Genomic DNA, 23230 nt, shown 5'->3' with positions numbered 1-23230 from the left:
CCACCGCAACTTTAACTCGAAATTGTTGCATGTTGCGTTTATTTTTTTGTACAGTGTAAATGTCAACACAGAATTCCAAGTGAAAGAGCAAAAGACACTGACACACTGACTGCTCAAAGTATATTCACAAATGTAAAGGCTATGCAGCAGGCTCACATGTACTTACCGGAGGTGGAGGACCATATTCATCTGTTTTCATCATGCTCCCATCTTTTCATCATGCTCCCATCTTTTTATCATGCTCCCATCTTTTTATCATGCTCCCATCTTTCCATCATGCTCCCATCTTTTCTGTCTCTGGCAATTGGGCCTGCCAGTCTCACAATGTGAACTGATGTGTGATTGGACAGTAAAATGCAGGAGAAACAGACTGTAGCTGAACACACAGTATAATCAATTTGTTAAACAGCACTGCACAGTCAGAAACCAACTAATTCAGTGGCCTTGTGGTTAGTGTGAGTTTCCGCCCTGAGACTGGAAGGTTGGGAGTTCGATCACCGGCCGAGTCATACCACAAACTGTAAAAATGGGACCCGATCCGTCTCTGCTTGGCACTCAGCATTAAGGAGATAGATTGGGGGTAAGGACCTGCGATAGACTAGCATCCTTTCCAGGGGGTGTACTTGTACATCAGGTAGGACGCAATCCAAGAGTGAGCTGCCTTACACTACAGAAACAGGAGAGAGGCTCCTGCTCCCATCAGCCGTTCCGGCTCCACAAGCAAATCTACGTAACCTTTTTTACTGCGCAGTCAAGGGTTGCTATAGCTTCTGTATTTATACTGTTCGCTTCTGTTCACCTCTGTGAAAATCACGTAGGCCTCAGACGGTTCCATTTGTCTCTGGTTTTCTTTGGTTCTGCTAGGGAAATGGCTCCCAGTGAATAATAACATATTTTCTCTCATTCTATTTTCAGATTTGTTCCTCACAACCCAAGATGGCAATGTTCTGGGCTTCGAGACGTGGATTAATAAGGTACGACACAATCACATTTTTCTTTTATGTTGTCTCTGTGTACAATGGCAATCTATACTCAGTGAAAACATGGGTAGAGTTGAGTTGGTGTGGCAGGTAGCCTAGCGATTACGAGCGTTGGGCCAGTAACCGAAAAGTCACTGGTTCAAATCCCCAAGCAGACTAGGTGAATAATCTGTCGACGTGCCCTTGAGCAAGGCACTTAATCATAATTACTACTAAAAGTTACTCGGGATAATGGCGTCTGCTAAATGACTAAAATGTCAATGTAGTTTTTTCTCTCACAGCACAGTCATTTCAGAGATACGTTATTTTTGGTAGCTTGTATTCGGCGAATCCACAGGCTTCCACTGTTGTGGTAGTTTGCATTCTGCAACTGCACTGGTACAGTCAGTTCAGGTTTTTTAGGGTCTTTAAAATTCAGGATGCGGAGGCTCACAAAGCACAGGCAGGGCACCCGCCTTTTGTGAAGAAGAGAGAGTGGGAGGGAAGGGTTGAGGTTGCAGGGATATGAAACATGTGAAAGGAAGGAGGGCAAAATGGATGAAAACGGGGAGCAGGGGAGAAAAACAGAGAAATAGTTTATTTGGTGCAGTACTGTAGATGGACCCTGTTTTAAAGGTCACTCAGGGATCTCAGTACAGGTCCTTTGTGGATGTCCCATCTCCTGCTGAGTTGTCCCCTCCAATGCTGCCACTGGTCTGTCTTTGAGCTGGAGGGAACCTCTCTGACAGTGCTTTAATAATCTATTTTTATGGAGGTCATCTCCCCTGTGCTCCCTGGGCCGTGCTGCTTTACCTCAGCCTGTAGGGACACTGCACAGTGCACCAGCCAAAGACAGACAGACAGTACAGCAGCAGATAATTGGGTTGGTGATTAAAAGCAGAGGTGAGTTCACCAATCCCATCTGATTCATCCAGCCGGTTTACCCGTTCCTGTTGGTGTTCTTCTTTTTGTTTCTGTGACTTATTTTGGGAGAAAGAGGAGTTTGGTTTTGGGGTTGATTATAGAATGCACCAGTGATTGGTGGCAACAGAGTTATTGAAGTGTGTCCATGATTTATCACCGACGTAACACACGCACACACACCCTGTGACAGACACACACCAGGGACTCATTTCCTGGTTTCCTCTGTGTAAGACCCCAGGAATCCCTGGCTGCTGCCTTTACTGAGTGGTCTTTCGTTTAACAGCCGTAGGTTACAGGCCAGTGCTTTCACCCATTTCAACACTTCATTTTAATGACTTTCTCTTTCCTCTCCGAAGACTCCCTGTGCATCCTTCTGCTCTTCTTTCTGATTACGCAAGAACAGCCTCTGTTTGTGGAGAATGCAAAGGCAGAGGGGATGTTTTCATTAGCTAATGCTAAGCCGTGGGCAACCCATTTACTTTAATACCTGATATGATCTGTCAATTCACCAGCTGAAGGAGCCGTTCCTGCTAAACAAACTTGCAGGGAAAGCATTAGCTGTTTGATACTTTGATTTGTTTTCTCAGTAGTCGCAGTAAAGTGAATTCGAAAAGCACATCGTTGCGTGGGAGACACACCAAAAGCGCTCTGTGTAAACGTGAACCTGCTGCCGTAGTCCGTGGATCTTCACACTTCAATCAGCGCTCCTCAATCAGAAAGGCAACACAACAGATTTTAATCAGGAACGGCTTCAGTGCCTCAAATGCTTAATCAGTAGGCCACCACAGTCAATCACAAAGACTTAGATCTCCCCCACTATACTCTATAGATGGTTAATGCTGACTGCATCTTATGATCTGTGTGTGTGATTTAAAACTCCCAATCAGATGGGCACCATGAGGAAATCACACAACTCGATTTTCTTGTTTTTAAAGCACGACTGCAATCGGTCCACACACACATGCATTCGCACACGCAAATGCACACACTCAATCAAAACCGCCTCTGTGAGTTCAAACACACTCAGTCAGAGCATCTCCATGTGTTTAGAACAGATTCAACCATCCAGATGTCTGTGTTCTCAAAACACACCATCATAGATGCTCCATGAGTCAACCCCAGACTCAATCTGATGATCACTGTGTAACGTAACACAGACTCAATCAGCTTAGCCACGCTGCGGAGCGGTGCGCCTGCCATGCCATGGCTGCTCTGTAGGTGGGTACTGACTGACGGAGAGAGAGAGTCGTGAAGGATGGGCAGGTTTTGAATCGGACACTTTGACAAAGCCGGCGGGAGACGCTCACATGCTCGCTCAGTCTGAAAAGCTGCTTACTTTTTGTCTGACTGCCAGGTAATATATAAGCACAAGCAGAAAGGAAGAATAGTGAATGAACGGGATGTTTTTTTCTGTATTCTCGCTGAAACTATTCTCAGATGCCATAAATCACTAATGGATCGCTCGGCAGGCCTCCACTTTCCTACCGGGCCAGGCCACATCTGCTGCTCCAGAAGGGAGAAGGAGATAAGGAGAGGGGAAGAGTTTTACAGCCCCCAATATCTGCCCTATCTCCCCTATTTCTGTGCCAAATACACAATTTATTATGCCACATCATGTAGAGTCACGGAGCAGGGAGGGAAGTCCCGCTGCATTCACATTATGGTTTCAAAACTAAAGCAACTCCTGTTTTAGAAAAGTATTTGAAGTTATCTTTTTGAGACCTCATGTTCTAAGGTAACGGGGCATATGTGGTATTGTTTGGGTTGCAAGAAGCTGGCAGAACCTACAACTGAGCCATGTGTATCCCAGCCTGCTAGTGTGTTTCTATACAGTGGGGGAAAAAAGTATTTAGTCAGCCACCAATTGTGCAAGTTCTCCCACTTAAAAAGATGAGAGAGGCCTGTAATTTTCATCATAGGCACACGTCAACTATGACAGACAAAATGAGGAAAAAAATTCCAGAAAATCACATTGTAGGATTTTTTATGAATTTATTTGCAAATTATGGTGGAAAATAAGTATTTGGTCAATAACAAAAGTTTCTCAATACTTTGTTATATACCCTTTGTTGGCAATGACACAGGTCAAACGTTTTCTGTAAGTCTTCACAAGGTTTTCACACACTGTTGCTGGTATTTTGGCCCATTCCTCCATGCAGATCTCCTCTAGAGCAGTGATGTTTTGGGGCTGTCGCTAGGGCAACACAGACTTTCAACTCCCTCCAAAGATTTTCTATGGGGTTGAGATCTGGAGACTGGCTAGGCCACTCCAGGACCTTGAAATGCTTCTTACGAAGCCACTCCTTCGTTGCCCGGGCGGTGTGTTTGGGATCATTGTCATGCTGAAAGACCCAGCCACGTTTCATCTTCAATGCCCTTGCTGATGGAAGGAGGTTTTCACTCAAAATCTCACGATACATGGCCCCATTCATTCTTTCCTTTACACGGATCAGTCGTCCTGGTCCCTTTGCAGAAAAATAGCCACAAAGCATGATGTTTCCACCCCCATGCTTCACAGTAGGTATGGTGTTCTTTGGATGCAACTCAGTATTCTTTGTCCTCCAAACACGACGAGTTGAGTTTTTACCAAAAAGTTATATTTTGGTTTCATCTGACCATATGACATTCTCCCAATCCTCTTCTGGATCATCCAAATGCACTCTAGCAAACTTCAGACGGGCCTGGACATGTACTGGCTTAAGCAGGGGGACACGTCTTGCACTGCAGGATTTGAGTCCCTGGCGGCGTAGTGTGTTACTGATGGTAGGCTTTGTTACTTTGGTCCCAGCTCTCTGCAGGTCATTCACTAGGTCCCCCCGTGTGGTTCTGGGATTTTTGCTCACCGTTCTTGTGATCATTTTGACCCCACGGGGTGAGATCTTGCGTGGAGCCCCAGATCGAGGGAGATTATCAGTGGTCTTGGATGTCTTCCATTTCCTAATAATTGCTCCCACAGTTGATTTCTTCAAACCAAGCTGCTTACCTATTGCAGATTCAGTCTTCCCAGCCTGGTGCAGGTCTACAATTTTGTTTCTGGTGTCCTTTGACAGCTCTTTGGTCTTGGCCATAGTGGAGTTTGGAGTGTGACTGTTTGAGGTTGTGGACAGGTGTCTTTTATACTGATAACAAGTTCAAACAGGTGCCATTAATACAGATAACGAGTGGAGGACAGAGGAGCCTCTTAAAGAAGAAGTTACAGGTCTGTGAGAGCCAGAAATCTTGCTTGTTTGTAGGTGACCAAATACTTTTTTTCCACCATAATTTGCAAATAAATTCATAAAAAATCCTACAATGTGATTTTCTGGATTTTTTTTCCTCATTTTGTCTGTCATAGTTGACGTGTACCTATGATGAAAATGACAGGCCTCTCTCATCTTTTTAAGTGGGAGAACTTGCACAATTGGTGGCTGACTAAATACTTTTTTTCCCCACTGTATGTAGCTAGCTGCATGGTTATTGGGTGCAGCATGTTCCCTCTGGCTGGAGTGTAAAGGCCAGAGGGTCTTCTACGTGGTAACAGGAGAGGGTTCCTGCTGTCTGGGGCCTTGCGTCAGGGTCCACTGAGAGCTCTGTGTTAATGAATGTCACTGTGGGTCACTGGACACCAGTCCCCCAAGAGCCCAGAGTTTAGTAAGAACACACAAACGCACTGACACTCCTGACATATTTATATACGGTAAATAGAAAAACCATTTGTATAGAGACTATTCCAGCTTGTATCTCAAAGCACAGCCATCAAGATTTATATGAGAGTGTATCACATATAGTCACCTCCAAAATTAGTGGCACCCTTGATAAAGATGAGAAAAAAAGACTATATATAAAATAATATTACAAACACTGATCTCAGTCTCTGGACCCCATTGAAAACCTGTGCTTTGAATTGAAGAGGGCAGTCAGCCCACAGACCGAAGGATATCAATGATCTGGAAATATTCTGTATGGAGCAATGGTCTAAGATCTCTCCTAATGTGTTCTCCAATCTCATAAAACTTTTTTTGAAAGGCTCAGTGCCATTATCATTGCAAGGGGAGGGTGCACATTTTTGCATACTGTATAGCGCCATATTTGAATTATACAGTCATTTTTGCTCCTCCTGTGTAATCTCTCGCAGACTATTTATTATATTTTGGTGCCTGCTGTGCTAACAACTGATGTTGGCAGTGAGAGTGGCAACTGGATGTTGTTTTGTTAGGATTGTAGGCTGCAGTTTGGCCGTTGTGGGTCTGCATGTGTGTGAGCGTATGTTTTTCTCTCTTGGTATTCAAGACCAAAGCACTGTCTGTTCCTTTGGCTGACTCTTAGCATGACTGCTAACTGCATGGAGCTGCTCTAGTTCAGCACACCACTGAGCTGAAGTCAATTCAAACGTCAGGCTGATCATGCCTGCTCCTTCCCTGCTGTTGCCCTCGCTGCAATTTTCTACTGTTCCACTGTCACCCCCTGTGTCCCCTGTCACCCCCTGTGTCCCCTGTCACCCCCTGTGTCCCCTGTCACCCACTTTGCCTGCCCACACAATTAAAGTACCATGCTATTTGTCCTTTCACTCTGTCCATCGTTCAGTTTTGAAATACTCTGGCAACTTGTGTTTATGTACAGTACCAGTCAATTTGAGATTCTTCAAAGTAGCCACCCTTTGCACACTCTTGGCATTCTTTCAACCAGCTTCATGAGGGAGTCACCTGGAATGCATTTAAATTAACAGGTGTGCCTTGTTAATTTGTGGAATGTCTTTTCTTAGTGCGTTTGAGCCAATCAGTTGTGTTGTGACAAGGTAGGGGGGGTATACAGAAGATAGCCCTATTTGGTAAAATACCAAGTCCATATTATGGCAAGAACAGCTCAAATAAGCATTACTTTAATACATGAAGGTCAGTCAATACGGAAAATGTCAAGAACTTTGAAAGTTTCTTCAAGTGCAGTCTCAAAAACCATCAAGCGCTATGATGAAACTGTCTCTCATGAGGACCGCCAAAGGAATGGAAGACCTAGAGTTACCTCTGCTGCAGAGGATAAGTTCATTAGAGTTACCAGCCTCAGAAATTGCAGCCCAAATAAATGCTTCACAGAGTTCAAGTAACAGACACATCTCAACATCAACTGTTCAGAGGAGACTGCGTGAATCAGGCCTTCATGGTCAAATTGTTGCAAAGAAACCACTACTAAAGGACACCAATAATAAGAAGAGACTTGCTTGGGCCAAGAAACACGAGCAATGGACATTAGACCGGTGGTAATCTGTCCTTTGGTCTGGAGTCCAAATTTGAGATTTGTGGTTCCAACCACCGTGTCTTTGTGAGACGCAGAGTAGGTGAACGGATGATCTATGCATGTGTGGTTCCCACCGTGAAGCATGGAGTAGGAGGTGTGATGGTGTGGGGGTGCTTTACTGGTGACACTGTCAGTGATTTATTTAGAATTCAAGGCACATTTAACCAGCATGGCTACAACAGCATTCTGCAGCGATACACCATCCCATCTGGTTTGCGCTTAGTGGGACTATCATTTGTTTTTAAACAGGACAATGACCCAACACAACTCCAGGCTGTGTAAGGGCTATTTGACCAAGAAGGAGAGTGATGGAGTGCTGCATAAGATGACCTGGCCTCCACAATCACCCGACGTCAACCCAATTGAGATGGTTTGGGATGAGTTGGACCGCAGAGGAAAAGCAGCCAACAAGTGCTCAGCATATGTGGGAACTCCTTCAAGACTGTTGGAAAAGCATTCCAGGTGAAGCTGGTTGAGAGAATGCCAAAAGCGTGCAAAGCTGTCATCAAGGCAAAGGGTGGCTACTTTGAAGAATCTAATTTTGATTTGTTTAACACTTTCTTTGGTTACTACATGATTCCATATGTGTTATTTCATAGTTTTGATGTCTTCACTATTATTCTACAATGTAGAAAATAGTAAAAAATTAAGAAAAACCCTTGAATGAGTAGGTGTGTCCAAACTTTTGACTGGTACTGTATATACTAACCCTAATTGCTCCTGTAAGTCGCTCTGGATAAGAGCGTCTGCTAAATGACTAAAATGTAAAATGTAAAATGTAAATCTCAAAGGAAAGGTCATTCTAAGTTTAATTTGAACTTTTTCTTTCAGGATGGGAACTTCACCAAAACCCAGCTCGGAAGTATACCAGAAAATGTCAAGAAAGTTGGCCAGTCTTCTTTTGTCGACTTTGGTGAGTTTTCTCATTCCGTGTTTTCTCATTCGGTCTTTTAAACTCCCAGTTCCATCAGTGCTCTTTCGCAGTATCAGGAATTGTGTCTGTCTTCAAAGGCCCCTAAACGTAACTGTCTGTGCTCTTTGGGGATGACATTTTCAAACAGCTCTGCTCTAATAGCATTTCCCAGACAGAGAGAGCACAGAGTTTCCCAACATCTTATCTGGTTAGAACGTCTCAGCTTTACTCGTTGTTCAGAAGTTTGTTGGCTTGGGAGCTGAAGTAAAATCCCAGTCCTAGTAAATTAGTTGTAATCTTAAAGTTGAAATAGGTCCAAAACAAAGTGGCTGGACAACATCTTCAGAATGGATTACTAGATCAACCACAGGGTTCTAATCTAATCCACTCTAAGTAAACTTGTTACATTTTTACTGGATGAAACACACAGACAAACAAATACATACATGCATACACATCATTGCTAAAATCAATATTTTAACGGTCAGGGGTGTCGTCAAATATTTAGAGTACACATTTGCTCATCCCATCCCAAAATGGAAATGATTCATGAGCCCAGGGAAATATCAAGGGAAATGACCTATGTGGTTTTCTGTGTGTATTTAATTCTTTATCTCAGACGTACTTGGCATTTTTGTTCAAATCTCAAGCTTATCTGAGCAAACAATAACTTTTCACTTCTTCGTTAATCTTTTTGTAGTCATCTTTTCAATTTGGAAATGTCACTTCAAGCTGTTACCATAGTTTTAGGAAGATTCACTCCTCGAGGTCACACAGCTAAGAGGATGATGCTCAAATACTTTCCTTAAAGATTCAGAGGGATAAATCTTGTCAATGCTTTTACAGTTTCAGGCTCTGGAGGTTAAGGGTCACCTGGAACCGGAGGAACGCGTCTTTGCTTTTGCCGCTGTTTTGTTTATGTGACGCTTCACTGTTTTGATCAGCTGTGCAGGTGATACTGTTTAAATGGAAAAGGGTGACTAATGAATCAAGACGGACTGACCATTCATAGTATGAAACACAGTGAGTGTTGAATGTTGGCTCTCATACTGGTAGCTCCCAATTACTCCATGTTGCCCTCTCATTACCCCTCTATTAATAACTCAGAATTCATTATTTTCTTTTTCTGTCCTCGCTTGCACTTGAAAAGGTTCTCACACACACATACACAATCGCATGCATATATTTGCTCGTCTCTGCCAATAAAGTAAAAAATCAGAGGTGAGGTTGCTGCTAACTGATTATTAGATCGATGGAGCACAATGTGGAGCTCTGGCCTGCTTTAGATGAGATTGTCTTTGACATGGCAGTACCTGGGGAGGGGATGGAAGATCCCTAACACAGTGCAGGGAGAACTATGCTCAATTGTAGCAGCATCTACTTGGTAGGCCTCTACCAGTCACCAAGGGCATCATGATGCTAACATGGCCCCTGTCACTGCATCAACCCAGGTAGGCAGGAACACCGGGCGCAAAAGCCAGCACACGTCTGTAACGCCTGCAACGAGTTTAAAGAGCTTAATTGCGCTGATCTTCAAAGCACGTTATCCTTGATTTCACTTCTGTTCCCCTGAGTCGAACGAGAGCTTTTGGTGCCGATTTGAATATCAGCACCTAATTAAAAAATATATATTGGATTCAGAGCACCTGTTCTGTGGAGATGGGGGGGATATGACCTCCGGGAGAGGAATGAAAGAGAAGGAGACTAGGTGCTTCAAAGACTCAATGTGCGAGAAATTAAAAGGAAATAAGAGCACAGAAAAGCTGGATGTGTGCAGATAGAACAGAGGGAGATGGAGCTGGGAGAGGGATGAATAAAGAGAGGGAGAAAGGAAAGCGAGGAGCGTGACGCGTCTGCCTGATTCGGAGTGGGAATTATTCTGATCACACTCCAAGCTTTCAATTTTCGCCTACACCTCAGTGATAGATCGCAGATACAGGAGTGACCTTCCTCCTAAACCGCTTCTCCAACACACACACACACACCCTCTATTGCCTTACTCACTACATCATCAACAATTCATCCATAACATGAATCTAGAAGCTTTCAAATAGTGATAAAGGTAATATAATGTTGGGCTGTTTCCATTTTACATCCACATGCATACGCATTCATGGTGTGGTTTTTCAGTATTACCAACTATTGTAAGATTAGCCTTTCTTCCAAAGACTCATTATACAGGGGTGTCAAAAGCATTCCATGGAGGGCCTGCAGGTTTTTGTTTTTTCCTTTCAATTAAGACATAGACAACCAGGTGAGGGGTGTTCCTTACTTATTAGTGACCTTAATTCATCAATCAAGTACAAGGTTTGAGTGAAAACCCGCAGACACTCAGCCCTCCGTGGAATGAGTTTGACCCGTGCGTTAGAATGACTGGATTAGAAGTAAACCGCAGTTTAACGGCTGCATCTGCTGGTGCAAAACTTCTGTCACAAGGCTCCTGTTTTATTATAGCCATGCCACCATAATCTTAATGCATGAACAACATACGCCAGACAAAACATTCCATCTGCCTTATCGTAGCTGTAATTGCATTTCTCAAAGCGACAGCGCCCAATGCATAATTCATTCATCGAGACCGCACAGTTAAGGACCACAGGAAGAGTTGGCGGCTAATGCAGGGAGAGGCATTACATTGATGACATGATGATTTGTGCACTTCAGAGCTGAAGTAGCTCATGTACATTTACATTTTCGTCATTTAGCAGACGCTCTTATCCAGAGCGACTTACAGTTAGTGAGTGCATACATTTTCATACTGCCCCCCCCGTGGGAAACGAACCCACAACCCTGGCGTTGCAAGCGCCATGCTCTACCAACTGAGCTACAGGGGACTTCTAGCGTACATCTGAGGTGACATTTAAACCTGAACGCTACGCGTAGGATTTCCTCACCTCTATTAGTGTCTTAACAGTGACAGCTCTGTGGTAGAGCTAGAGTGGTGCGTGTGCAGAGAGTATTCTCAGGTAATGCTTTTTGAATATGAATGGAGTATTTGTGATGCATTATTTTGTGTGATATTTCTCCGATGTTCTCGTGCTACACTTCATCTTGTCTGCCTCTTTTGAGAGCAGCGTTGGAGAGGCAAAATAGTAACACATATTATTCTTAGCTTTTACATTGGTATCAGTGTCATGGTAAGGAAGTCTAAAATACTTAATGGTCGTCCTCAAGGATAACACCTCATACATCGTTTTCTCTTTAATCGTCACGCACGCACGCACACACCCACACAAATAAAATGGGTCCTAACTTTTCACATTGACACACACACAGACACACACAGAGAGAGAGCCTCCTTAGCCCCACCCAGTTCTGGTTGCATGGCAGGGTCCAGATCAGATTACAGACCGGGGGGTTGTAATGCGTCTGTCCGCAGGCTGGCTCCCTGGGCCAGGGTGATACGGGAGGTGTGGAGGAGTGGAGAGTGTGTAATCTCTGGGTTTCTCTGCAGTTATTGGTCCGGTGTTGTATCCTATGAATGCCAATGGGGGTGTCACCCTGCATCATAGCTTCACCAGTCACTGCGGTTTCCCTCTGTCTCTCGCCGTCTCTCTTTCTTCTCTTCCTCTATCTCTCCATCCACCTCTCCCTCTCTCTGTGTCTTTTCCTTCTCCCGCTGTCTATCTGAATAGTAATGTGCTTCATCAGTGGGAGCCAGTGCCGTCCTACTGGTCAGCGGATGATAACACAGAATAAAGACTGACAAGCTCGCTCCGGTTGTGAAACTACTGTATTAGTCTCCATCATTCACCTTTTACCTTACTCACTCGCCACCTGTCATCTCTCTCTCTCTCTCTCTCTCCCCCTATCTGTCTCTCTCGCTCTTTCGTTCCTCGATGCTCTGATTAAATGTTTTTACTCTTCCCTCCGTTGTTCTGTCTCTGTGTTCATTTCAGTTTTCCCATCATCCTGCTTTTTGTTGCATCTTGTTTTATTCATGTCTTTCTCGTTTTCTTCCAGATGGAGATGGGTTCCAGGACCACCTTCTCCCAGTGTGTCTGGACGATGTATGCCAGAGGAGTGCCATCTACCTTTCTAAGCCCGGGGAACCTGAGGTACAGTACTCCTCCATTAAAACCTGACAGAGACCACAAAGCCTGCTCTATCCTTAAACTAAACTATACTAGCCCTGCCTTCGTCCTATACAAGCTGCCATTTTGAGTATCAGTTTTATTTTCAGACATGAGCCTCTTGGTCATGCTGTAAACACCAGGGGTCCTTTAGAAGAGAAGAGTGACACAGCCAATACCTGCACCACCACCTCTCCACCTCTGTCTGACTCCCGTCTATTAGTCTCAGAACCACTCTCCCCCATAACTACTACCTCCCCAGGAGATGAATTGATTCCTCTAGCTTCCTCTAGCTAGCTACTTCTATCTTTACTCACTCTCTCCATCATCCTCTTCCCCCACTCGTTATATACTGTATATATCTCTCCCTCTTTCTCTCTCTCTCTCTCTCGGACTGAACCCAGTGGGGTGGGGAGCGCCACTGAGTTCCTGCTCATTTCTTCCCAGCTAGCCTGTGTAGCTCCCTCTGACCGCAGGCTACATGACATGATTGGATTAGAAGCTTGGTAGGAGGAGATGCTCTGTTCAATCAGTGTCTGGGATCTTTGTCTGTGTAGGTGCGTTTACCGGTATGTTCCTGCAGGTGTGTATGCTTCTGTACAGATGTGTCTGTGTGTGCAGGGACATGGCTCCCCTGCCTTCTCTCCCACACTGATTGAGGCCATTTGATCTCGCTTTGTGTTTTCTCTATCACGCTAATCTGCTGCTTATTGACAGCGTAAACATGTAGCTTCACACTCATTAGACTGTTTACAGAGGCTGTCCATTACATTCACTCACACTGCATGTGTACACACCCTCTGAATATGAGCACAGCACACTGGGTCTCATTGAATTGCTGCATGAGAAATGATAGGCTATTTTCTCCTATAGGTGGAACTCCATACATCTACCTACCATATCCATCCAGACCTATACCAATCCAATCCACCCCAAATCTGTGAAGTATTAGTATCTCTCATGTGAGTGTAGGTTTGATTTCACCCTGCCCTCTGTGTCCGTGGTCGGGAGAGGAGTCAGTGTCCCCGCTCCGACAGGATCCAGACATGTTAATGGAGCCATTAACCGGCCATTCCTCCAGAGACGGGGATCCGTGGGCCGGGTGGTGGTCTAGGATTCGATTGTCCCTTAATCGGCGTGCCGGGAGGAAAGCCCATCCATAAAACATGGAGAGGGGCACGGCGGATTGTCTGAGGAGGCATGAGTAAGCGCCTAGGGATGTGCAAGGAATTCCAACGCGGAGGGGGGAGGTGGGGGGAGGGAAGGTACATGGGTTGGCCCGTACAGCTCCACCTCCCCTCCCCCTCTCCCAGCCCAGAGCACCACACTGTAATTAATTTCGTTTTCATGTACTGCATAACCAACGCTTTGTCCCGAGGTTTGACAGTATCTGGAGCTGGTCGGATTCTATCTTTGTATTTATTTTTGGGAGGACGATAAATAACATTTATGTTCCTGCTGCCTGATTTGTTATTACTTTGCCTTCTCAGCATCCTGCCATGCTGCTGGCACCATTCCAGCATGGGAACGCTGTCCTGAATAGAAGAGTTAGTCGAGCCGAGTGTGTGTGCTTGTGAATGTGTGTATGTACAGCGTTAGGTAGCCTACGTCTTCTTGATCCATTTGGATGGCCTGTCAGTCACCTGAAGACTCACGACGTGAGTGGGAACAAACAGTTGAGTTGAATCCCAGCCAAGCCCACATCACCTGATGCATAGGAGAGTGGAAGAGGACATGGCCATTATCTCCACGCCACCGCTTGAATCATATGTACACACTGCCAAGTTTCCACTGTGAAAGAGTCAGGCCATCAGTCTGAGACAGCCAGACACAGGGCACGGTAGCACCAGGTGCCATCCATAGATACCCTCTGTCTTTGTGACATGGTGAAACGTGGGTGTGCTCTGTCACCAGCTTTGTCACCAGCTCTGCCTCCCCTCTCTCTCTCTTTCTGTCTCAGGGACACCTGTTCAGTGTTTCTTTATTCATCACAGGACAATGAAATATGCTCTCTTTCTCTCTTTTCTTTGCTCTTGGCAAGTACGGTCTGCATGGCGCAGTGCTTTAGACACACACAGACTTGCATTTTTTTTTTATTATTCACATTTGTGTTAGAAAGCATTTTATTTTGGCCTCAATTGTTAAAAATTAGTAACATCTGACTTTTAAAAAAATCTCTGCATTTCTAAATCTATCAGGAGAGAAATGTGACATGCGATATACAGAAGTCCATCCTAGATTACATGCACTATCGTTCAAAAGTTTAGGGTCACTTAGAAATGTCCTTGTTTTCGAAAGAAAAGCAAAAATAACATCAAATAGATCAGAAATACAGTGTAGACATTGTTCATGTTGTAAATGGCTATTGTAGCTGGAAACGGCAGATTTTTAATGGAATATCTACATAGGCGTACAGAGGCCCATTATCAGCAACCATCAGTCCTGTGTTCCAATGGCACGTTGTGTTTGCTAATCCAAGTTTATCATTTTAAAAGACTAATTGATCATTAGAAAACCCTTTTGCAATTATGTTAGCACAGCTGAAAAATGGTGTGCTGATTAAAGAAGCAATAAAACTGGCTTTCTTGAGACTAGTTGAGTATCTGGAGCATCAGCAATTGTGGGTTCGATTACAGGCTCAAAATGGCCAGAAACAAATAATTTTCTTCTGAAACTCGTCAGTCTATTCTTGTTCTGAGAAATGAAGGCTATTCAATGCGAGAAATTGCCAAGAAACGGAAGATCTCGTACAACGCTGTGTACTACTCCCTTCACAGAACAGCGCAAACTGGCTCTAACCAGAATAGAAAGAGGAGTGGGAGGCCCCGGTGCACAACTGAGCAAGAGGACAAACACATTAGTGTCTAGTTTGAGAAACAGACACCTCACAGGTCCTCAACTGGCAGCTTCATTAAATAGTACCCGCAAAACAAACTTTTAAAATGATAAACTTGGATTAGCAAACACAACGTGCCATTAGAACACAGGACTGATGGTTGCTGATAATGGGCCTCTGTACGCCTATGTAGATATTCCATAAAAAATCTGCCGTTTATAGTTACAATAGCCATTTACAACATTAACAATGTCTACACTGTATTTCTGATCAATTTGATGTTATTTTAATGGACAAAAAAATAAATAAATTGCTTTTCTTTCAAAAACAAAGACATTTCTAAGTGACCCCAAACTTTTGAACGGTAGTGTACATAATTTAAGTAAGGGATAAACGCTGACGTTCTGTACATTACCTTGGAATTAATGGACGACGCAGTGGGACGACGGGTTAGCGGAGTCCCTCCATGGAGTTCATTTTTCCAAGGTAATGTACAGAGCGGATGCGTTTATCCCGCTTATACATTACCACAAATTCCAAAGAAAACAATACTAAAGCACACATTTACTGGTATTGAATAGAAATGACGTTGATACTTTTTTTATCATCCCACCAAACCTGGTTGCTAGTCCGTTGCCAGAGACGTGACCCAGTCATTCGTTATTTTTATTCGGTTGCCACGATGGCTGGCAATGTTCTTATCGCTTGCTTGCTAGCTAGCCATCTATAGCTAGCACAGTCACGTCAAACAGTGCAGCCAGAATAAGAGCAGAGTAGCTGCATTTGCATTTGTTTAAGCTGTTTTCTAGTGGCAGTTATTTGGATACATCCATAACAATGAGCTGATGATGCACAATTTTACCTGGCATAGAAAAGTTGCTCTCTTGTCAGGACATTGTTCATTACAGTAGAGGAGATCACATTGCAAATGAAACACTAGGCTAAAAGCTAGCTAAATTGTTTGTTGCTAGCAAATCTGCCAATATATCAACCGAATTCAACAATACCAGTTGCTGAAAACAGCTGGTCAAACAATACTGAACAAAAATATAAATGCAACAATTTCAAAGATTTTACTGAGTTACAGTTCATATAAGGAAATCAGTCAATTTAAATAAATAAATTAGGCCCTAATCTATGCATTTCACATTACTGGGCAGGGGTACAGCCATGGGTGGTCCCTTGGAGGGCATAGGCACACCCACTTGGCAGCCAGGCCCACCCACTGGGGAGCCAGTCTCAGCCAATCAGAATGAGTTTTTCCCCACAAAGGGCTTTATTACAGACAGAAATACTGTTCAATGGGGATTATCATGAATTATCGTGGCAAAGGAGAAATGCTCACTAACAGGGATTTAAAAAAAATGTTGCACACATTTCTGGTGTTTTTTATTTCAGCTCATGAAACATGGGACCAACACTTTACATGTTGCGTTTATATTTTTTTTCAGTGTAGAAACATGTGGGAGGATTTGACAGCATATTGCCACTTGCATGATGACTGCAGCATTGAGTACAATTATTAGGACATATAAACACCTTAATCGGCGTTCCAGTGGTGTGTTTGATCTGCTCATGTGCTGTCACCAGCTGAGCGAACCTCCCTCTTTATCGCGAGTGAAGTGAGTTCGGAACAACTGAATGTATACGTTTTAGAAATAGTTTCCACATTCAAACTTTATATGTCCGAACTCAAAAAGATATGCTTAACAAAAATAACTGTCACTGTGGTAGAGCGTTTATTTTGATTGTCGATTTACTGCGTTTATCAGAGTGACATCAAGTAGCCTGATTTCAGATGTGTCCATGTAAACAGGATTATTAGGGAAATTGTTCTCCTTGCAAAGCATGTAAACGTTTTAATCGAACTATTGCATTAATCTGATTTATCCACAATAATCACATTATTGTGTGCATGTAACCGTACTCATTGATGGACCGGACAAAAATGTAAAGCACTCACCACGTTAGGTCATCAGATGCTGCAAAAAATATGTCTCCAAAAACAAATGAATCCTAGTTAGCCAAGTTTTTCCTCGTTGGACCTGCGTTTAGAATGTATCCAATTTCAGTTTGTGTGGTTGTTGATTTGACTTTCTGTAACATTGTAGCAAGTACGGTCTGCATGGCACAGTGCTTTAGAACAGTAAAAAGGGCTTATTGTTAGAAGTACTTCAAAAGGTGCCTATATATTTTCCAGCTGTCCCATATATCTGGTTTTAATGCCAACTCTAAAATTCCCTTTTAGCCAATCAGAAAGGAGTATACAACAATACTGTGGTATAAATCAGAATAATAGGCTGCTCTCCATGGGAATTCAAAGAACAAAACAGCTGCTCGCTATATGCAGTCTTGTGAATGAACTGGAATGGCTTTGCAGAGATAATGTGATGAGCGATATCGTTTTTCACTGCGGATCATAAAGCAGGGAGTTCATTGGATGCATGTTTTTTTGATCATGTTGTCCCACGGCGACGCCTGTGTTCTCTATGGATATAATGACACCTCGTCTGCCGTTCCCCGCGGCTTCTGAAATTTTAATTTCTTGGCCTAATGAACCATCGCTCCCGCTGTGGCGAATCGATAGGAGTGGGAACCTGCTACTACTGTCGCTTTTTTCGCTTTAGTAAACAATGTGACGAGGAGAATGGTGTGTGTGTGTGCTGTGTTGGACGCTGAGATTTCTCTGGGATTGATAAAATGATATTTGTATGCCTGCTGCTTCCCTCTCACCATCAAATATATTGAATTACCTTGGAGGAGAAAACACCATCATATTTTTCTCGATTAATAAGATCATCGTGGCTTTTTGTCTGCACTGTCACCTCTTCCAGTGATATATGTATAATCCATTTACCTTTTGATCCAATTAATTTCAGAATTTAAGTGAGTTGCTTAGGGCACTCTATAAACATTTAAAAATTGGTCACCTCTCTGAATGATTACACACATATCAAGAAGTAGTGTTTAACAACTTCATTTAAATGATAACGTGGGATTGTATGTTAGGCTTCATGCTCACCTCATTATCAAAATGTGCTTGGCTTCTCTGCCTGACCTTCAAATGATCTCAAGGTTTTGTGACCTTATGAGTCTACTAATGCAGGCTTTCCTGACTGTACCACGCGTATTACCTGGGTAGTTGCCTCGTGCATGATCTCCTCTTCCACACACTGCACCTGCTGTAAAATAAATAATACTGATGCCGTCAACATGCGCTCAATGTGTTGCGTGTCCTATTTGACTTTGGAACGTTTACTTTACATCTGTTGTAAGGCGGTGTCTGTCTCTTGCTCCTCTTTGGGTGTTGGCCTAGATTGAGGATGGCTTTTGAGTCATTGTTGTGATGTATGTGATAGTCATTCACTTCCTGATATGGACAATATTTGCTGATTTAGACAGTTAGTAAATTCTAAACATCCCAAACTGCTGTTAATGCTGTATATGGGAAAAGTGTCTGTTTGTGGGGACATAACATTATTTTTTTTTGCTTGAGTGACACAACAAAGGCAAGTACATTGTTGGTGTGTTGCTCCTAATGACCAGGAAACATTATTATAATAATAATAATAATAATAGCAACAACAAAAAAAACTAATTGGAAATTCCCTAACAGAGTCAGTTCATTACTGAGAGGCTGGTTGTCTAGGATGACACTACCTTTTCTGGTTCCTGCTTGATTAAGCTGAAAAGAGTGTGTAGGTGGGTGGAGGCTCATGCTGATTAACCAAATCAGGAGCGGTGAGGATCGGGAGACGTGAGGGGAATACCTTATGTGTGTTTTTATAAGATCTGGTCTGATCAAGCCGGACCTAGATCTCTCCCCTCCAAACACCTGCAGCAAAAATGTACAATTCCTCTCATCTCCACCGTCACATCTCTCCTCCTCTCCTCTGCTCCTCTGTCAGTCACGGTACAGACGAGAGCATGTGATGTGCCTTTTTAAATGTGCCTGATGCGAAGAAGTGGTCTTTACCTTGAAGACCAGAACATGTATTTTTATATCCATGTTTTAGCTTGTGGGTACCTGTCTGAGTACGAGAACATGAATCCCCCTCCAACTGAAAGATGATAGACACACAGTGTACGACTAGGCTCCTCTGTGTGTCGATGGACAAACCTGAGACAGTGAAATGGAGGCTGACTGAAAGTGGAGGCCTGTAGACTGACTCGTGTGAATGGAGATGGAGCCATGATCCAGCAGGGTGATGAAGCATGATTGTCTCCATCCATCAGAGGAGGACTCCACTCAGCCACTGCTATCCCACTTCCCCTCCCTTCCCTCCAACATGCAGCTCTCTTCTAGGAGGGATCAGACCTACGACAGAGTAGCAGAGAGAGATCTCTGTAAAGACACTGGGACAATGGCCGCACTTCTCCTGTCAAATCCAGGACCACCAACCCCCCACCCCTCCCTGTTTCCCCCAGTCAGTCACGCCTCTATAGGCAGCTCTGGAACAGTTACAGCAGGCTTCAGCTCAGCAGACTGCCTTGCCACTGGGGGGCTCAGTCAGTCAGTCAGTCAGTCAGTCAGTCCTCCTGTTGGTATTCTGAACACATTCTCCTCTCTCTCTCTCTCTCTCTCTCTCTCTCTCTCTCTCTCTCTCTCTCTCTCTCTCTCTCTCCTCTCCTCTCTCACTCTCTCTCTCCTCTCTCTCTCACACACTCTCCTATCTCTCTCTCTCTCTCTCTCTCTCTCTCTCTCTCTCTCTCTCTCTCTCTCTCTCTCTCTCTCTCTCTCTCTCTCGCAATCTAGTGGGATTGTTGTGCAGGAAAGTATGTTAGTCTGGTATGCTGGCTGCCAGCCTGGTAGGGATGGTTAGGGTTTGTTCAGCTCCTAGAGTCACCCACCGCCTCACAGTATGACTGACTGGCTGGCACCCAGGCTGTCTGGCAGCTCCTTACGGTTATTTATAAACTTTGTCTGGATGTCTTCCATTCAAAAAGTGTCTGAAATCCCTTTAGTCAAAGTACTCTTAGTATTCTCTCTCCAACTCTATCTCTCGCTCTCTCAATCGCTTGTTCTCTCTTTCTGTATTTCTTTCTCCATCACCCCCCTCCTAATTATATCCATTAATCAATGGGGATGATTTGCATGTACAGTAGAAAGCATTGAGGTCTAATAAACCAAGTAACGCTTCAGTCAGCACAATGCTGATGATAGACTTCTGCTCCCCTGTGTAGACCAGCTGTGAGTAGAGCTGATGGTGAAGCAGCACTCCTAGCCAAGATGCAGAGAAGGTCCTCTTTTTATTATCAGACTCAACTGTTGAGGATCCACTCACCAGTGACACAGCGTAATCCATTTTGTGGAACACTTAAGTGATACAAGGTCCGTGCACTGCTGTGTCCAAGGTGAGCTTCATCCCAAGTAGGCATTAGCATAGTTTCTGTTTGTTTTGTGCTAAGTGGCAGTTAAGCTCTAAAATGTGTTGTGTTTTCAGAGTACTTTTGGGAGACTGTGGATGTGCGTGCGTGGGCTCAGCGGTTTCATTTAACGGTGTAGTGTTTGATACCGTACACAGTAATAATTAGTTTAAATACACCATTTAGGTTTCATACCCCCATTTCTATGTAACCTGGCCAAAACAAATCATTAGGACTTATTTACATGGCTTTTTCTGTCGTAACTACTACTGTATTTAGATAATCATAGCCAATCATTAAACCCTCATTAAAACTAGTCAGTATTCATCGCACAAGATTAATGATCATTAAACATCGTCATGACCCGTTAATCTCACTTAAAGGAAGTCATCATTTAAGCTCAGTCACCGTCTGTCATTCTTCCAAACACTCATAACCTTTCACATAATTTCAAGTTATCATTGTCAGCTGTCCCTGTGAAAGGGAGGAGACCAGTCAACCTCTGCAGCCAATGACGCATCACTCGATTAACTCCCCGCCCTGACCTGGTAAAGACATGGGTCTGAGCTCGGCTCAGCGGGATTTCAATCACCTGGGTAGGAATGTATGAAGGGCTTTCTGACCAAGAGCCCTAAGAGGGATACGCCATTTCACCCCCTGTACCCTGCACAAATTGTACATAGCTCATACACATACTCCCAATTTCTTTTACCCACACTGTCCAGACAAAAACACTTGCCTCTCCCACGCACCCTCTTCCCTAACACGGTCCCTCCTGGTGCAGCCATACATATCACTCCATCTTCCCCTGCCCTATCATGTAGCGGCACCACATCACCAGGGTTATACATCAGAGCCTATGTGGTACTGATTCATCAAAGAAGCACCAGCTATACTGCGCTGAGGTCTATCCCCTGTAAATACTCACACAAGACTATACACTTTCCTCTGAGAGACTTTCTTATGGCCTCAACTCTCTCCTCTCTTGTCTTGCTGCTCTATTCTCTGTCTGTAAATATGTTGACTATGTTTATGGATTCAGAGAGGGAGAACAGCCATATTAGCAGCCATTACCGCTACCCTCATGGCACTTCCTCTGGTGGATATAATGTGCAGAGATGCACCTGGCTTTTCCTGTTTAACATTCATGAATATGTAAACCCATAGCATCTGCATTCCCGCCTCCCCAGCGCTTCCAATAATAGGTGGGCCTTGTGGAGATGGGGGAAAAACAGAGAGGCATTCAGCTGCATAAAGAATAGCTCCTATCCCCACTGCCCTCTCTTTTTTAAAGCTCTTTGTGTAGTTCTTGTATTCACATCCGTCTATTCAGAAACGGTTACTAATGATGGTATCTGTGGATATCGTTCTGTGAGACTGGCCATTTTTAGCAGTGGATGCAACACTCTGTTAGGGAATCTTACTTGGATTTTATTCACTATTCGTTATGTGTTTAATTACTAATGAAATATGACATTTTTTTACATTTGAGTCATTTAGCAGACTCTCTTATCCTTAGCGTCTTACAGTAGTGAGTGCATACAGTTTCCTAAATATAATATAATGAATTTACCCACAGTAGTTATTAGTATGATTTTTGTACATTCATGTTCTATTATGATGAACATCAGTCACTGTCAGAGAGAAATAGGCCCCCAGGGTTTATTGACTACCCAGTTGAGCTGTCAAGGGTGGAATATGTAGAATATGTTTTTATTATGTGTTGATAGAGCTATGCAAGGGAGGGCTGGGTTTGAGTATCTCTATCAATATATGGTCTTTTTCACTGCAGTATTTATCATGGTACTGTATAATCAGGGGAGGTCAAGGGTAGGCCACACAGCCACAGTGGGTTTCACAATGTTAGATCTGATTTCTGCAGCTCTTTTCAAATACAAAATATGGTCTGATGGAAAATTACTGTTTTATTGCTGGGAACCGGAAGTAAGAAAAACACCCCAGCAGTAATTAATAGTCAATGTTGTTTCATTTTCTTTTGGCTCCCAGTCCTGTTTCGGTGTAGTATATCATCAATGAGCTGAACCAACCTCCTTGTTTTCTCTCCTGTTGCAGTGGCTGCCAGTCCTGACAGACTTCCAGAGGAAGGAGACTCTCTGGGGCTTTGTGCCCCCCCAGACCACCCCTCCTGCTGGGGAGCTCCACAACCCCATCACCCTGCACCTGGGAGACTACAACATGGATGGCTTCCCTGACGCCCTGGTCATCCTGCGCAACACCAGCGGGAGGTGAGTGGCACACTGACCCATATGAAGAATGTATTTGGGATTAGGGGAGAGGTCTCATGCTGGGTCAGATTTGGCTCTGTTAGATAAGATTACATTGGTAATCGCCACGACTTTCAATGATCTATTTTGTGTTCGCTGACCCGCAATGCTTTTTGGATTAGATTGGTTTGCATACAGTATGATTGTACATTGTAGGCCTATATTATGTGTCAATATTCATATAAAACATTCTAACCTTGAATGGCTTTAGATTTAAATAGATTAGATGGATAAATTTTCAGTGATGAAGTGAAAGCCCCAAGTTAGCAGCAGTCTTTAAAACGCTCCTGACCCTGGGATGAGGTGGCACGGTCAGAGAGGACGGACAGCAGGAAGAGGATGTGTGGTTTATCAGCAGCCCATAGATTGAGATAAGATATCAGTCAGGATGGGGCCACAGCTAGGCCTATTCATGCTGATTGTTCTGTTCCATCTGTGTGACTTCATAATAGACAATGTTAAGATTGACATAGTTAAGAAGACGTGGAGCATTTCTGGGACATTTGTAACGCTTTATGTGCATACGCTTGTGCGTGAAGCATACACATACACACATACACATACACGTACATGTGAACCTTAATTTCTGGTGGAGGATCAGT

The 23230-nt window shown here is 43.8% G+C and overlaps 1 protein-coding gene across 1 annotated transcript in view; it reads left to right on the top strand.

The window, feature by feature from the left end:
- Positions 1-915: 915 nt before the first annotated feature.
- LOC121548327 (T-cell immunomodulatory protein) overlaps positions 916-23230 on the top strand; it is a gene marked incomplete at its 5' end in the record, with an annotated part of 85923 nt that continues 63608 nt past the window's right edge. The window contains 4 exons of the mRNA XM_045213039.1: positions 916-974; positions 7986-8067; positions 12031-12125; positions 22417-22589. Coding sequence (XP_045068974.1) covers positions 916-974; positions 7986-8067; positions 12031-12125; positions 22417-22589 — 409 coding nt within the window. The remainder of the gene's footprint in view (positions 975-7985; positions 8068-12030; positions 12126-22416; positions 22590-23230) is intronic.

This window comes from Coregonus clupeaformis, unplaced genomic scaffold (assembly GCF_020615455.1).
Source record: "Coregonus clupeaformis isolate EN_2021a unplaced genomic scaffold, ASM2061545v1 scaf0074, whole genome shotgun sequence".
Classification (NCBI taxonomy): domain Eukaryota; kingdom Metazoa; phylum Chordata; class Actinopteri; order Salmoniformes; family Salmonidae; genus Coregonus; species Coregonus clupeaformis.
The sequence above is the reverse complement of the archived record's forward strand: the minus strand, read 5'-3'. Positions and strand labels throughout refer to the sequence as shown.